Here is a 13,894-nt window from a genome sequence, read left to right on the forward strand (position 1 = left end):
GTGATACAGGAGTGCAGGTAAGCTGTGGACAGGAGGTTTTGCTGTGCAGGTGAGCTGTTGACTGTGATCCAGGGATGCAGCCAGGTACAGGCATTATAATCCTGGACAGGGACTTTAAATAAAAGAACAGGGTTTATAATAGTAATAAAATACATGATCATAGCTAGAAAATATATACAGTCTGTGTGCAGAAGTGATCTCTTACACGGATCAGTCAGTGTTAGGCAGGAGCTCACACTGCTACTGCTCTCTTCTCGAGTATGGTTAAATAAAATCTGTTCGTTCTTTACCAGCCAAACCACAAGGGGCGCTGCACTGCTGAGGACTATGCGTTATGCTTTGTTGTTTCCCAGGGAAAGATATAGTTGTCCTTTCAGTGGCGGTGGTCCAAGGGTTGGGAATTGTTGGCCTGCTAGTCATGTGATGCGAGGAGTTTCCGGTGTAGTGTGGAGAGAGCCGGAAGTAGTAGGTGAGGGTGAGGTTTATGTGTACAATGGATGTATTGTAATGTAGGGCGCTCAGTGGTAGTGTGCCGGTCGCCTGCCTGGCTGGAGAATGGTGTGCTCTGTACTCAGTGGGTGATAACAGGTTATTCCTGAGGAAGTGTATTACACCCTTCATCTTCACGGTGTGTTTGTATCAGCCACAGGCGCCCCCCCATTCCCATCATTGTGTACATATAAGGAATACGAGTATGTTCACTAGTCACACATGGCTGTGTGCTCATCGTAGAGATACTACTGTGCTAGGACCGCAGAGCTGACAATCTATGGCTGTGTGTACACCACATCTCTGGGCTCATCTACCCAACATGGCTTCCAGGAACTTCTTGTCTCCCCTCATTGGGTTCAATTCAGTTAATTTCTTCGGAGCCTGATCCTTTCTTCTCTCTATTCAATAGAGATGTGATCATACCATCAGCACCACCCATAACAATCCTTATAAGCAGCTCCACCTATGTGGACACATTTTACAAGATTATTCGTTTATTAAATTCGCTATTAAACCCAAAACCAAAAATATAATATATTCCAGCGTACCAGTCATATGTGGAGGGTGAATTCGTTTTTTTTTAGGCTTTTTCCCATCTGTTTTCACCTGGTGATCTGACCAGTAACACACCTTCTGTGTCAGTGGCAGTTCACACCAGCTCGCTCTTCGAGATCACATGTGATTCACACCGCACTGCAGTGCAAATCACATGCGATGTCCGTGCGATGCAATTTTAGTCATACAGATAGTATGGCTGATATCGCATTGCATTCAGACCAAACTCGCACAGGACCTTTTTTTTTTGGTCCGCACCAGAATCGGATCGCATGGGTATGAAATCCGATTCATGTCCGAACTGACAGTTCGCAGTGCGATATGCAAGCTGAAATAGGGGTTTCATTAACAATGTATTGACACTCCCAGCAGTTTGCATATGGAAGTGTGAACTGCTGTGCGAGTCAGGTGCGATGCGGGAACCCGCAGTGGATTTGCAGGTTTCCCGCATCGCACAAGTGTGAACCGAGCCTTAGATTACCTACCCTCTAGATGAGTGTGCACAGGGGGGACAGCAGCATTTACAGTAAATGTTTTGTTCCTTTTGGGATAAAGGTTTCTACATAAATAAAAGCTGATAATTGTAAGCACCCCTGTCGATGTTAAGTTGGCCATTGATGGATCGAAATTTAATATGTGCCATCGGCGCAAAACAAATTCCATTGAAATGTATCTTACAATGCCGGCTGTGCTGCAGCTAATAATCACCACTGTCAGTGAAAAATTTGTAAAAAAAAGTATGTTTGTGTAGCTGCGCTAGCTCTTTAAATATATATAGATCAAACAGTGCATTAAAATTCCAACTGTCATATAAATATGTCTTATTTAACGTGTGCTAGTGATTTCCATCAAAAAGCATGTTTGCAAATCAAAAAAGTAACAATAGTATAAATTAATAAATAATAAAGTCCAAATGAATGAATCCACCGTGCTGAACAAAAGGTGACTTCCAATACAATCGTGTCGTGATTCACCTCCACCATCCAATCTATGTGCTTACCACAAAGCAATAATAAACAAGCCATTGTAATGCCTTTCTTTAATCCTCCAAGCAGGTAAGTAGATATGTTTCCACCAGATCCCAGACTATTTTCTTATGCTCCTCCTGTTATGGTTCTCAAAAAACAAAAATGCCCATCATTGTGCAAAATTCCACACTTTAATTGTTAAAAGATCATATAAAAGTTTGCACTCATACGTATGTGTTCCTCAGACTGGCATTGAGTCTATCCAACATTCCAGTAATGGTCGTAATTGCTACAGGGTTCAAGCCTCAATCTCAGTGCGGTACATTCGGCAGGAAATTATGTCAGCGTCGCACAACCAGCCTCAATGTGTTTCACATGAATAATGCGTCATCAGGAAGCTTTTCAAAATTTAACTCCTATGGCCGTTCCTGCAAGAGAGAAATCAATCTATGAACAGCTTCTCTTAAAGCGGTAGTAAACCGCAGGAAAAAAAAAAACCTGCAAGAAAATGGCATAATTTGCTAGTATGCATCGCATACTAGCACATGCAATGCATAGAAGAAAAGAAGAATAAAAAAAAAAAAACAGGTGACAACAGTACTGTATGAAAAACATGGCACTATTTTATGATACGCAGAGCTTTAGCTAACTAAAAGTCATCCTGTTCAGATTAAACTCTACTTTAAATATTGTAAAGGTCAGGATATGGAATGATGAGTCCACATTTTCCAGTATCATGGTGCCTGGATCTGCACCAAATGTTGCAGAAAATTATTCTAAACGTTTCACATATATGCACAAGTTATGACCCTTTAGCTCGGTTCACATTAGTGCGCTGTGCGAGATCGCATGTGATTCACGCCACACTGCAAATCACATGTGATGCAGTTTCAGCCATACAGATAGTATGGCTGAATTCGCATCACATTCGGACCAAACTCGCACAGGACCCTTTTTTTTCTTCCCTTCCAGAATTGGACCCGTGCGAACCGATTCCTGTCTGAATTGACAGTTCGCACTGAGATATGCGAACTGAAATGAGGGTGTCATTAACTTTGTATTGACACTCCTAGCAGTTTGCATATGGCAGTGTGAACTGCCTTGCGAGTCAGGTGCGATGCAGGAATTTGCCGCGTTCCCACATCACACCTATGTGAAGCCGAGCCTGACAAGTTCATTTACAGCGATGTATTTACAAATATACTGTTATTTCTATTTATTTATTTATTTTTTAGAGCAGTTGTGTCTCTATCGCTGTCACCATGGCTGAATATTCTAACGTAAAATCCACCAAGCTGGTGCTGAAGGGAATGAAGGATAAGAAGTAAGACATTGTGCCAATTTGTAATTGCCTAATATCTATCCAGATGTTCTATAGAGATGTAATGTATCATGATGCCTAAGGTTTTCTGTTTGATTCTTTTTCTTTAATTGATACAAATTGTTTAGAATGTTTTCCTTAGGAGGTGGGCTAAAAATGTTAGACCATCTGCTTTTGCTTTTTTTTTTTTCCATTTACTTCTCTTCCCTCTTTTATGAAGAAACAATGACTGAAGATGATTTGTTCCTTCATGCTCCCACTGGAGCAGAGATCTTATCTGCATCTACAGATCCTATTTACTGGTATTTATGGTACTCCTCAAACTCAAAGGCTGTATTTTCTGTGTTATGCTGGAACACCAAATGAGTTTCTTTTAAGCCTAGTACACATGGTCCGAAAATTGTACCAAAAATACTGCTTTCGAAACAATCGTACGATAATCTGATTGTTAGTACACAGCTTTTGAGAGCCAATGAAGACAAGTCATGCGAAATTATCCGATGGGACAAGCACGAAAATTTTTCTCGTACGATACCAGATTGTACAATTTACATTTAATCAGTGCAGTGTTCATCCAAAAATATAATATAACACATTACATCACTTCCAAAGTTGTATTCTGTCATACAAGAATTTTTGTAACTTTAGTAACCTCTTAATTTTCAATATGGTCCTAGGATGCAAAAAAAGAACAATCATTCGTCCGATAATCTCATTGTGTGTACCAGGCTTTAGATAGGAATTTCTGCAGGTTATTTCTCCTATTAAAGATCTATTGTACAAAATCATGATGTACTGATCAAAGAAATAAATAAACATTTCTGTGCTGCATTTGACCAGCTGATGTTAGCAGAAAACTGGTGGAGAAATGATTTAGAAATCAAAGGTATTTACTGTATATTTCTCTTGTAATGTCAGTTCTTCCCTGAGGAAAAAGGAATGTTTGTGGCCAAGTCATTAAAGGTATAACTTATAAGGAATGTTTAAAACTTTCTAATTGTTGAATAGGTAAGGAGCGAATTAAAACCTCCTTTTTTTTTTTTTTTTTTTTTTTTTTTTTTGCTGCCTGAGTCCTGTTGTAGAGATTTCCCTGTGCTTTCTGTCCTGGAGATTCAACAGGAAGTCTTGAAGTGAAGGAAATCCCTGTACAGTCAGTCCCCGAGTTACAAACATCCGACTTGCTCATACTTACAAATGGAGGAAGACAACAGGAAGTAAGAGGAAATCTACCCCTAGGAAGGGAAATTCACTCCTATAAGAGATATCATGGGAAGGTGTCTCCATTGAAGCTTTATCACTAATCCTCGTTTCCACAACAACCCAAAATTTTCAAAATTGAATTGCCACAGGGACAGAAAGTGAGGTGAAATCTTCTGAACGGGGGCACAAACAGCAAAACAAACGTTACAGGGGTGTTAACCCCTTTTGAATTATTTTTTGGGCTGGAGTTGCACTTAAAAGAAAGCTGTTATAGCTTACATACAAATTCAACTTAGGAACAAACCTACAGACCCTATCTTGTTTGTAACCCAGGGACTGCTTGTATTAGTTATCACCAGAACAGGTTTCTCCATTGTAAGATTTACCTTCACCTTTTTGTTCTTGTAACATCTCCAATGTTTTTGATTTATCATTTTGGCTAGCCACACATGCTTGGATGACTCATAGTTTCCTCCATCGATGCTAAACAGCACATGGATGGAGCAATCCTCCCTGCTGGCTATTGTATTCAGACAGCCACAGCACCTGCTGCATCCTATCCGATGTAGTCTCTGTTCAGACTTTAATTTGCCACCCAGCTCTTTGGATTTTTTCATTTGAAGTTTATCAATCCAGGGTATGCTGACAGAGGCTGGATCTACCTAGCTAGGACACAGACAGCAATAAAAACCTATGAATTGAGTGGAAAGGGAAGTACCTCAGAGTGTAATAACACATGGACTCTACAAGTATAGATTATTCAAATATTTTTGTTAATGGGGAAATATATGGGGATTTGTTTAAAATAATATGACACTTGTGCCTTGGTATTATATAACAGTATGGTTGGGCTGCTGCTGTCCAAAATTGTCCCCACTACTGGGGCAAGATAAACAGCATATTGTTCTCCTTGATGCTAATCCCTCTTAAGGTTACACCCGTTTTAAACTCCTATACGTGTCTACAACCTTGGATGGATAAATATCTCAGTGATTGATTATTTACATTACTTGCATGCATGCATAATATGTGTAAACCAAATACAATAATGATACATCAAAGAATATAAAGTGACAATGATTAAAGTGTTATTAGTGCAATAAAGTCTTTTTGCGAAAAAAAGTGCTGTAGTGATCCATGTCCCCAAGATGTCAATACATCCTCCTGCTGGGGATGGTGTAAAAATTCAAACTCACCAGATGCGTTGGACTCTTTTGCCATATAGCAGAGTCTACTGTAGGTCCTTTAATGGGGACCAAACCCAATGCGGTATCCTCTGGTGTCCTCTACTATCTCCTCTGTGGTGGTTATCCTTCAATGATAGCTCTGGGGCTTCCGGGATGAGTAATGGGCAGCATATGATGTATGGAAAAGGAAGCTCCTCAAAGAGTAATATCCTCAGGTTTATTGTTAAAAACAACTTTGCAAATTATTTTAAACTGTCACAATGACAGAACCAGCGCCACTAAAAACCCTTGGCCCTACTAGTTCGGAGACATGGTTACTGATCAGCATCTAATGTACGTACCACTCTTCTGGCTGGAAGTGATGTTTGAGAGAGTCAGCTTACTATATACAGTATATGGGGATTTGTGCTTGTGCCTCTTCTCTTAAATAATTTTTTTTTCTATAGTGTAGTACAGGGCTATTCCTTAGGTGCTTTTACATATTTTGTTATTATTTAACAACAAAGATTTTCTAGTTTTTGACTTTTGAATGTAATGGCTTTATAGACAGGAAGTAAGGGCATGTGATGTTATGTATAGGATGTGAGAGTAGGTCTCATCAAATTGATGGAAAAAGTCCTCCTAGAAAATGTCACTGGAACCAGGTGTCCCAATTGGAAGATTTCCTTTCACCACTCCTTCCAGTGACAACTGTATTATTTTAAATACCCCATCAGTTTCTGTTCCAATCAATGCTCAGCAGAAATTCTCTGGAGAAATTGAGAGGGAGCATCTTCCCAGAAATAAGAAGCCGACAGGGACTTCAATATGAATATTCTTTAAAAAAAACATTTTCTTTCTAGTAAGAAGAAGCACAAAAATAAGAAAAGAAAGCTAGATGATTCAGAAGAGAATAAACTGGACATTGTCGGTAAGTCTGTCAGGTTACTAGCTTACTCTTTTCTCTGCAAGATGTATTATACCTGTATATAGAAATACACCAGTCACTGCTAGTCATGCTAGTGAATGCTAGCCTCCTCTGCTAACACACAAGTTCTGAGGTCGTGGCTGTTGTAATCATAAATAAAGTTTGTGTGTGTGAGAGTTTTTAAAAAAAATATGTGCACCTTAACCTTTTATGACCAGTGGAGCATTCGTTAACTTGACAGTAACGCTATTAATAATTTGCCTGCCCTCGTAATAATTGGTACATTGTTTTCTAAATAAAGAAAAAAAAGCTTTTACAGACACTGTTTTATTAAATCATTTATTAAATATTGTATCTGACAATTACAGTATTAAACAATGGCACCTGCAGCCTTAATAGTTTGTGAACGATTCTGTGGTCTGCATATAATTACAATAATTGGCTATCATATTGATCATGACCAGGAGCTGCACTGATTGGTTCCATATTGTTAGTGGACCTTTTGGCTGTCAGTAACAGGACGGTCTGACAGCTAGGAGCGCACATCTGTCAAAAGAGGAATGTAGATCAGTCTTCAAATTTGAGAAGAATAGCAAATCCTCTTTTGGACCATACACTTGTTGCTGCTTGTGTACTAACCTCTGCAAAGCCCAATTTGTGTCTAGCTAATTGTTTGTCTGCAGTGCAAACTGTAGAAAAACTGAATGTAAACATAATGTTTACACTGGCTTGGGCATGTGGTTACGTTATCAAAGCATACAGAAAGAAAAGGCTTAGGTAGAAGATTGTGTTTGCAAAGTGGTTTGCTCTTCCTGGATGTATTGAAAGAGCTAATGTAGTTCATACATACACTTCTCATTTAAGTTCTCTATTAAAGTAACTTATCTCTGTATTTCAGGAAATTGGTGGACAGTCAAATGTTTTGGTGACATTTCAGGAATGGTAGCCATTGAAATGGACAAAGGAGCTTATATCCATGCCCTTGACAATGGCTTATTTACTATAGGCGCTCCACACACGGGTAAGTATTTAACCCCTTTATTGTAGGATTTTTTTTTTTATTATTATTATTTGCTCACATGTTAAAATGCAAAATTTGCACCAGAAGAAATACCCCCCAAAAAATATATTTCATGAAAGCAGAGACCCTATAGAATAAAATAATGAAAGTTGCTTCCTTATGCCATACAATAAATGCACTACTGTTTATCCATTCTATATTTTCAGCAAAAAATACACTCAGATTATTTTAGTGTATACAGACACAATATAATATAACTTTTTGGTAAAATATAAAAGAAAAAGTTGCATCGAGTAAATATATATCAGCTATGTCCAGCCTCAAAATTACACACACCTGTAAAAATGACAAAACAATGGTAGCCAAATTTGTCCATAGGTGACACTTTAAAGGCTTATACAGTTTATCGGTTCAGAATTAACTAAATGAAGGCCCTGGAATTATTGCTCTTGCTCTGACGTGCTCAGCATTACCTAATGTGTGGTGCAATCTTTGTTTCGGTACGTGTGAGCATTTGGCACGTGCAATCGGGATATATACATATCTATTCACATGAAACATTTATACACATTAAAGTACAACGAAAGGCATGACAGTCTCTAAACAAGTCCCAAATCAAGCTGAAATGTGATACACAAGCCTCATAAAGTTCCTTTACCTTCCCAGATAGTGGCAGCACTTCAGCAACAGAACCAGCGCTGTCAGTCCAAAAGGCGTGGGCAGGACTAGGTGTGGCCATGTACTGTTGACAAGCTACAGGCTTATGAATCAGCAGTGACAATGCAGATAGCCAAGTGCACAGTGTCAACTCTTCAGAATTCAGGAGCAGTGCATCTACTCGCAGGAAGCTGCATTAGGTGAACATCATTGGCAGGATCAACCGATATTGTGCTACACGGTAGTGAAAGAAGGAGACAGCTCATGCCTACCAGTTTTCGGGACTGCTTGCATGATTTCAGTTGATTCACGAGGTGGCACAGGGCACATCTTGCTGCGGTTTTATCTGCAGTCACAACCAAAGGTCAAGTAATTGCATGAGGATATCTTGGGGAAGAATATAAACCGTGCTTCATAGGGCTAACAGGAAATCCTTGTCACCACATAGCCTTTTCAACTTAACGGGAAAAACAGTACTTGAGAATGCATGATCTACAACCTAGTTAAAAATTAGCATTCAGTATTTTTATTCCAATGGTAGGCATGGATTCATGATTTAGAGGGGAATTCAAATACACCTCATCTTAATTAAAGGAGAAGTCCAGCCTAAGCTTGTTTGGCTGGGCTTCTCCTATGGGTCACAGGAGTGCAATTCGTCTGATGTCCGCTCTCTGTTGACGTCATAATCCTGACAATAAAGTCTGGTTCCACCAGGTGCCTGGACTGATGCCTGTCTCAGCCTCTCAGCGAGCCCATGAGACAGACGATTCCCTCCCCTCCACAGCTCAGCGCTCCAATGAGCGTGGAGGAGCAGAGCAGGAGAGCTGCTGAGTGACAGGCAGCAGCTCTCTGCTCAGGGAGCTGAGAGAATCGAGCCATCGGCGGTGTTCGGTGGGTGGCTCGGTTCTCAGTGCAGAGATGCCGGGGAACAGATGCAGCATCAGTCCGATGCTGCATCCACCTAGGTAAGTATGATAGGTTAAAAAAAAAAAAAAAAACATAATTCTCTTTTCACTCTTTAGTTGAATAAAGCAAAAAACTCCATAAGCACTTCACAAAAGTATCCATCCGCTATCATATTTATATAAAAATTCATTCAGATTTAACCTTTTGAACAGTTTAGCGCAATGAGAATAATGGATTGCTTGCCATTTGTCACTGTATTTCATTAAAGGATAAGATCACCTTTGGTAACATATTACGTGTTACACACGTATTTGTGGGGTAACGTCACATGTTACAATAGAGCACCTATATGCGTCACTCCGATCCCCTGACGTGACAGCGGCAAGAAATCTTCTCCCCATACCCACTGTCGCAATTTAAAAAGAGTGTGGCTGTGTGGGGCTCCGCCCACATGGCAGCCTCATTCATTCCCAGCAATTTGTGAATGAATGAACTATAACTACAGTCTTCCACTGCAGCCGATGGCTTGTAATTCTAAATGAACTGCGCGAGGTGCTAGTGAGCAGTCTCGTATTTCATTGATCTTCACGCTCATCGATAACTGTTTGCCTGTATGAGAGGTAATGGCAGACAGCTATACTGGGAATTTGCAGGAGTCTGGCATTGCACCTGCAATCTGTTGTGTATGGGTGAACTGCTCTGCAAGCTCCAGGAAAAAAAATAATGCACATTTTTTTACCCTCAAAAAATCTGTGCATTTATTATTTTTTATTTTTTTTAAGTTGAATTTAGCCTTTAACATTGCAACTGAAGTGCGTTTATGAAAATGTGTGTGTAATCCCTCTCTCTTATAAGAAATCATTGTCTGTCTTTGTAGACCACATTGATCATCACTTGAGTTAACAAGGATTAACTTTTTTTTCTCGTTCAATGTTTTTATTGAGATTTACATAAATAAAAACAATAGAATATAAACATTGATACATGAGATACTGTCAATATCAATTAATTTTTGATAAGTATATGAATATATTGTGACTTACAATAAAGAGTGAATGAATGAAAAATAAAAAAAAGGAAAAAGTAAGTGTATGAGCAATCTGTGTACTATAGACAATATAAGACCGGGCTGAAAGCCTCTGATCAGTTTGTGGGTGCTATATATCATGCCTCCAGACCACCCATCCACCCCAGTGGGTTCAAACTGGAAGGGGCAGGGGCATTTAAACACGTTAGCTACAACAATAACCAGAGGTAAATTAAATGGAATAGATTATAAAACAGGGTCATAACACTCTTATTTGCGGAATTTGATTGCTCAAAACAAACATTCAGATGCAATATTTCATACTAATTGTAAGTAGTAAATAATGAAGTGATAGTAAAAGAGTATCCCAAATGTATTTATCATATAGTGAAATGATAGAGTAAGAAAGTAGGATATAGGAATGATTAGGAAAAAAAAGCGCACTACAAGTTATATTTTGTGTTTTTTGCCTTTCTTTCTAGATGATTCTGGTCCAGCTCCACCAGAACAATTTACAGCAATAAAATTGTCAGATAACAGGTAATGAGCTAGTTATGGTACATAAATTGGAGGTGGGTGTTTGTTATGAATATACAATATAGCATTTAGCCTAATCTTATAACATTTTTAAGGAGAACTTTGTAATCCATGAGAAGGTCTTCTCCCCCAGCTCACTGTCACAAAAAAACAGTATTCTGTAACTGTTAGAGGACTACAAACTTTGCAGGTGTCAGCCTGTAGTTCTCAATAAATTACCATGGAGCTGTTAAGTAGTTCATTGAGCTTCCTGTCATTGTGTAACTGCCTGCCCATATCAGAGATACGGACAGACAGCTACACACACAGTCTGCAGGACCGTGGCATTACACCCACGATTTGTGGGTGCAATGGTTTACAGACTCCTAACAAAAAAAAATATAAATGCATATTTTTTTACCTGCAAAAAGATGTGCATTTATTTGATTTTTTTTTGTAAAGGTGGACTTATTCTTTAACTTGTTACATGCTTGCTTAGTGACTCAGAACTAAATCCAGAGACAGCCAGGTAATAGCAACCACCTGTATTCCTTGGTAAAAATGTTATTGAAAGTAAACCATTGTATTTGTTTTCTACAGCATCTATATGGTGGTTTTGTAATATCACATTGCAGGAAGGCACTTCAAGTGGGCCTGTACTTTTTTTTTTTTTGTACCACATCAGCAGATTTTAAGAGAGAATTTTAACTCAGCTGGGTCATTAAAATGCGCCCCCTCTCATTTTCGCATCATTGTGGCATAGAAGGTTTATTTTCCAATTCTTTTCTTTTTATTTATAAAAAACTTACAATAATATATATTTTTTTTTTTCTCTTTTCTTTCCTTTTCCCCCCTTTCCTTTCACTTCCCTTTTCTTCTTCCCCTTCCTTTCCCCCTTCTTTTTTACTTTTTTGTCTGCCAAAGGTACAAATATTTCTCTTTCTCCCCCTCTCCCTCCCCCCGGAAAAAAAACAAAAAACAGATCCCCCAACCCCCCTCTCCCTCTCTCTCCCCCCAGTTCTCAAGGATCCACGATTGTCGTATATCTCTCCGTATTCCTATACTCAAGCCAACTTGCCCAAGTCCTATGATATTTATCTCGCTTACCCTCCATCAGGTGGATTGATTCTTCCATGCCTCTTGCCCATTCCACCTTTATTATCCACTCCCTTAACCTTGGGGCTTCCACCTCCTTCCAACAGCACGGGATCAGTGCTTTAGCCGCATTTAGGAGATATGGGACTACTGACTTGCTATACTGGGGTATCTCGTTCTCTGTATCATGGAACAAACATGTCCATGGGTTCTTATTAACCTGCTCCCCCGTTATTTGCTGTATTTCACCCAGAATTCCCTCCCAGTATGCTTGGATTTTAGGGCACTCCCACCAAAGATGCGCAAGGGTACCAATTTTTCCACACCCTCTCCAACAAGTTGGGGGGGTCTCAGCGTCATACTCATGCACCCTCTGGGGCGTCCTATGCCACCTTGCTATCGCCTTATAAGCCATTTCATATGTCCGAGAGTCTCTTGCCGTTAGGTGTACCATCTTTAATATCTTACATCTATGTGCTTCATCTTTTAAGTCTCCTATTTCTCTTTCCCACTTCTCCAGAAAAACAAGGTGCCCTTTGCTCACTTCCCCCCTTAGTACTCTATACAGTTTGGAAATGCTACATTTCACGCTAGTGGGGGTCAAATGGGCCTGTACTTTGCCCATGCAGGGTAAAAGCAGCAGGTTTACTATATAATGCTGGATTTAACAACAGCACATACTTTACTTCCTTTATGCATAGTCTCTGTCAGTGAAGAAAAGAAGCCTTGTGTCACTACTTGAACTTACAGGGCTGAGAATTTATTTCCAAACCCCATGTGACATTGTTAGGTGCCTAAGCAGCCAGTCATTAAAGTCCACATCCTACTACATACATCTAGGAACCATTCATTTTTCTTTTCTACTGGCAGCTTAACAGAAGGTAATGTAAGTATATTGTGTTAGTGGGGCCACCAATAAAGTAAAACTGTTACTTTTCCATGCATGGGCAAAGAACAGGCCCTCTTTAAGTGGCTTCATACAATCTGATATTACAAGGAGACCATATGCTTGCTGTACTTACAATACAAATTTGTGTTATTTTGTGCACAAATGTCAGCCCTGCATTCTGAACTTGGTCTTGATTTTTAATGCATTTTAATGAGTCTGTCTCTTAAAGGATTGCACTCAAGTCTGGTTATGGAAAGTACCTTGGCATTAATTCAGATGGACTGGTTATGGGCCGTGCAGATGCTATTGGTGCTAGAGAACAGTGGGAGCCTGTATTTCAAGATGTAAGTACACTATTACTTTTTTTTTCAAATAACGTTTTTTATTGAACATATATGCAGGTGAATAAAGAGGACATTGATACTGTGTTGTACAAATTTCAACAGGCCAGCAGTAAAGCTGACATATATCAAGCATCAGTAAATAATAAACCAAATATAAAAGATTCATATCAGGTTCCATATAAAATACAGTAGTTAACACGTAGGTTTCAACATGGACCTCAGCAAAATCTAAAGAGAAAAAAGAGGAAAGAGTACAATAGAGAAAAGAAAGAGAGAATAAGGTGGGAAGGTAGGGAGAGGCTCAGCCATTGGTTCAGGGTGGGTCCTCTCGTCTATGCCATTCTTCCCAGACCTTATCATGTGCTTCCAATCTATCTTGCAATCTAGCTGTCATTTTTTCCATCAGCTCTATGTCTTTTATTCTGGAATCCGTTTGAGTAGGCGGGTCCCGTCGTTTCCAATAAAGGGCAACAAGGCATCTCGCGGCCGTCAGGACATGTCTTAGCAGTTTTTTGGAATGTTTAGGAATCTGTAGAGACTCCAAGGAGGAATGATTTCGGGGTTCTGGGAACCTGTACACCTATAAGGCGAGTCAGTAAAAGCTACGTCTCCGTCCAGAAAGGCACTGTTTTAGGACAAGTCCAGTAGATGTGGTACAAGGTCCCTCTGTCTCCCTGGCAGCGCCAGAATCTATCCGAACTGGAAGGGTAAATGGCGTGGAGAACGTCAGGCGTCAGGTACCAAAAAAAAGTATTTTGTAGGCGTTCTCCTTGTAGAGTGTACAAAAGGAACTCTTTGCTGCCTGAGAC

At 39.6% G+C, this 13,894-nt stretch overlaps 1 protein-coding gene across 8 annotated transcripts in view; it reads left to right on the top strand.

Annotated features, from left to right (window-relative positions):
- The first annotated feature begins 336 nt into the window (after positions 1-336).
- Positions 337-13,894, top strand: part of FRG1 (FSHD region gene 1) — a 62,730-nt gene continuing 49,172 nt past the window's right edge. For 2 of the 8 annotated variants that reach the window (XM_073607823.1, XM_073607881.1), the window contains exons 1-5: positions 3,256-3,339; positions 6,566-6,633; positions 7,529-7,651; positions 10,724-10,781; positions 12,971-13,085. In XM_073607823.1, coding sequence (XP_073463924.1) covers positions 3,278-3,339; positions 6,566-6,633; positions 7,529-7,651; positions 10,724-10,781; positions 12,971-13,085 — 426 coding nt within the window. In that variant the 5' untranslated portion in view covers positions 3,256-3,277. Of the gene's footprint in view, positions 629-3,250; positions 3,340-6,565; positions 6,634-7,528; positions 7,652-10,723; positions 10,782-12,970; positions 13,086-13,894 lie in introns of those variants that run through there. The other 6 variants (XM_073607834.1, XM_073607862.1, XM_073607846.1 and 3 more) reach the window with 6 other exon arrangements.

This window comes from Aquarana catesbeiana, linkage group LG01, assembly GCF_042186555.1.
Source record: "Aquarana catesbeiana isolate 2022-GZ linkage group LG01, ASM4218655v1, whole genome shotgun sequence".
NCBI classification, from domain to species: domain Eukaryota; kingdom Metazoa; phylum Chordata; class Amphibia; order Anura; family Ranidae; genus Aquarana; species Aquarana catesbeiana.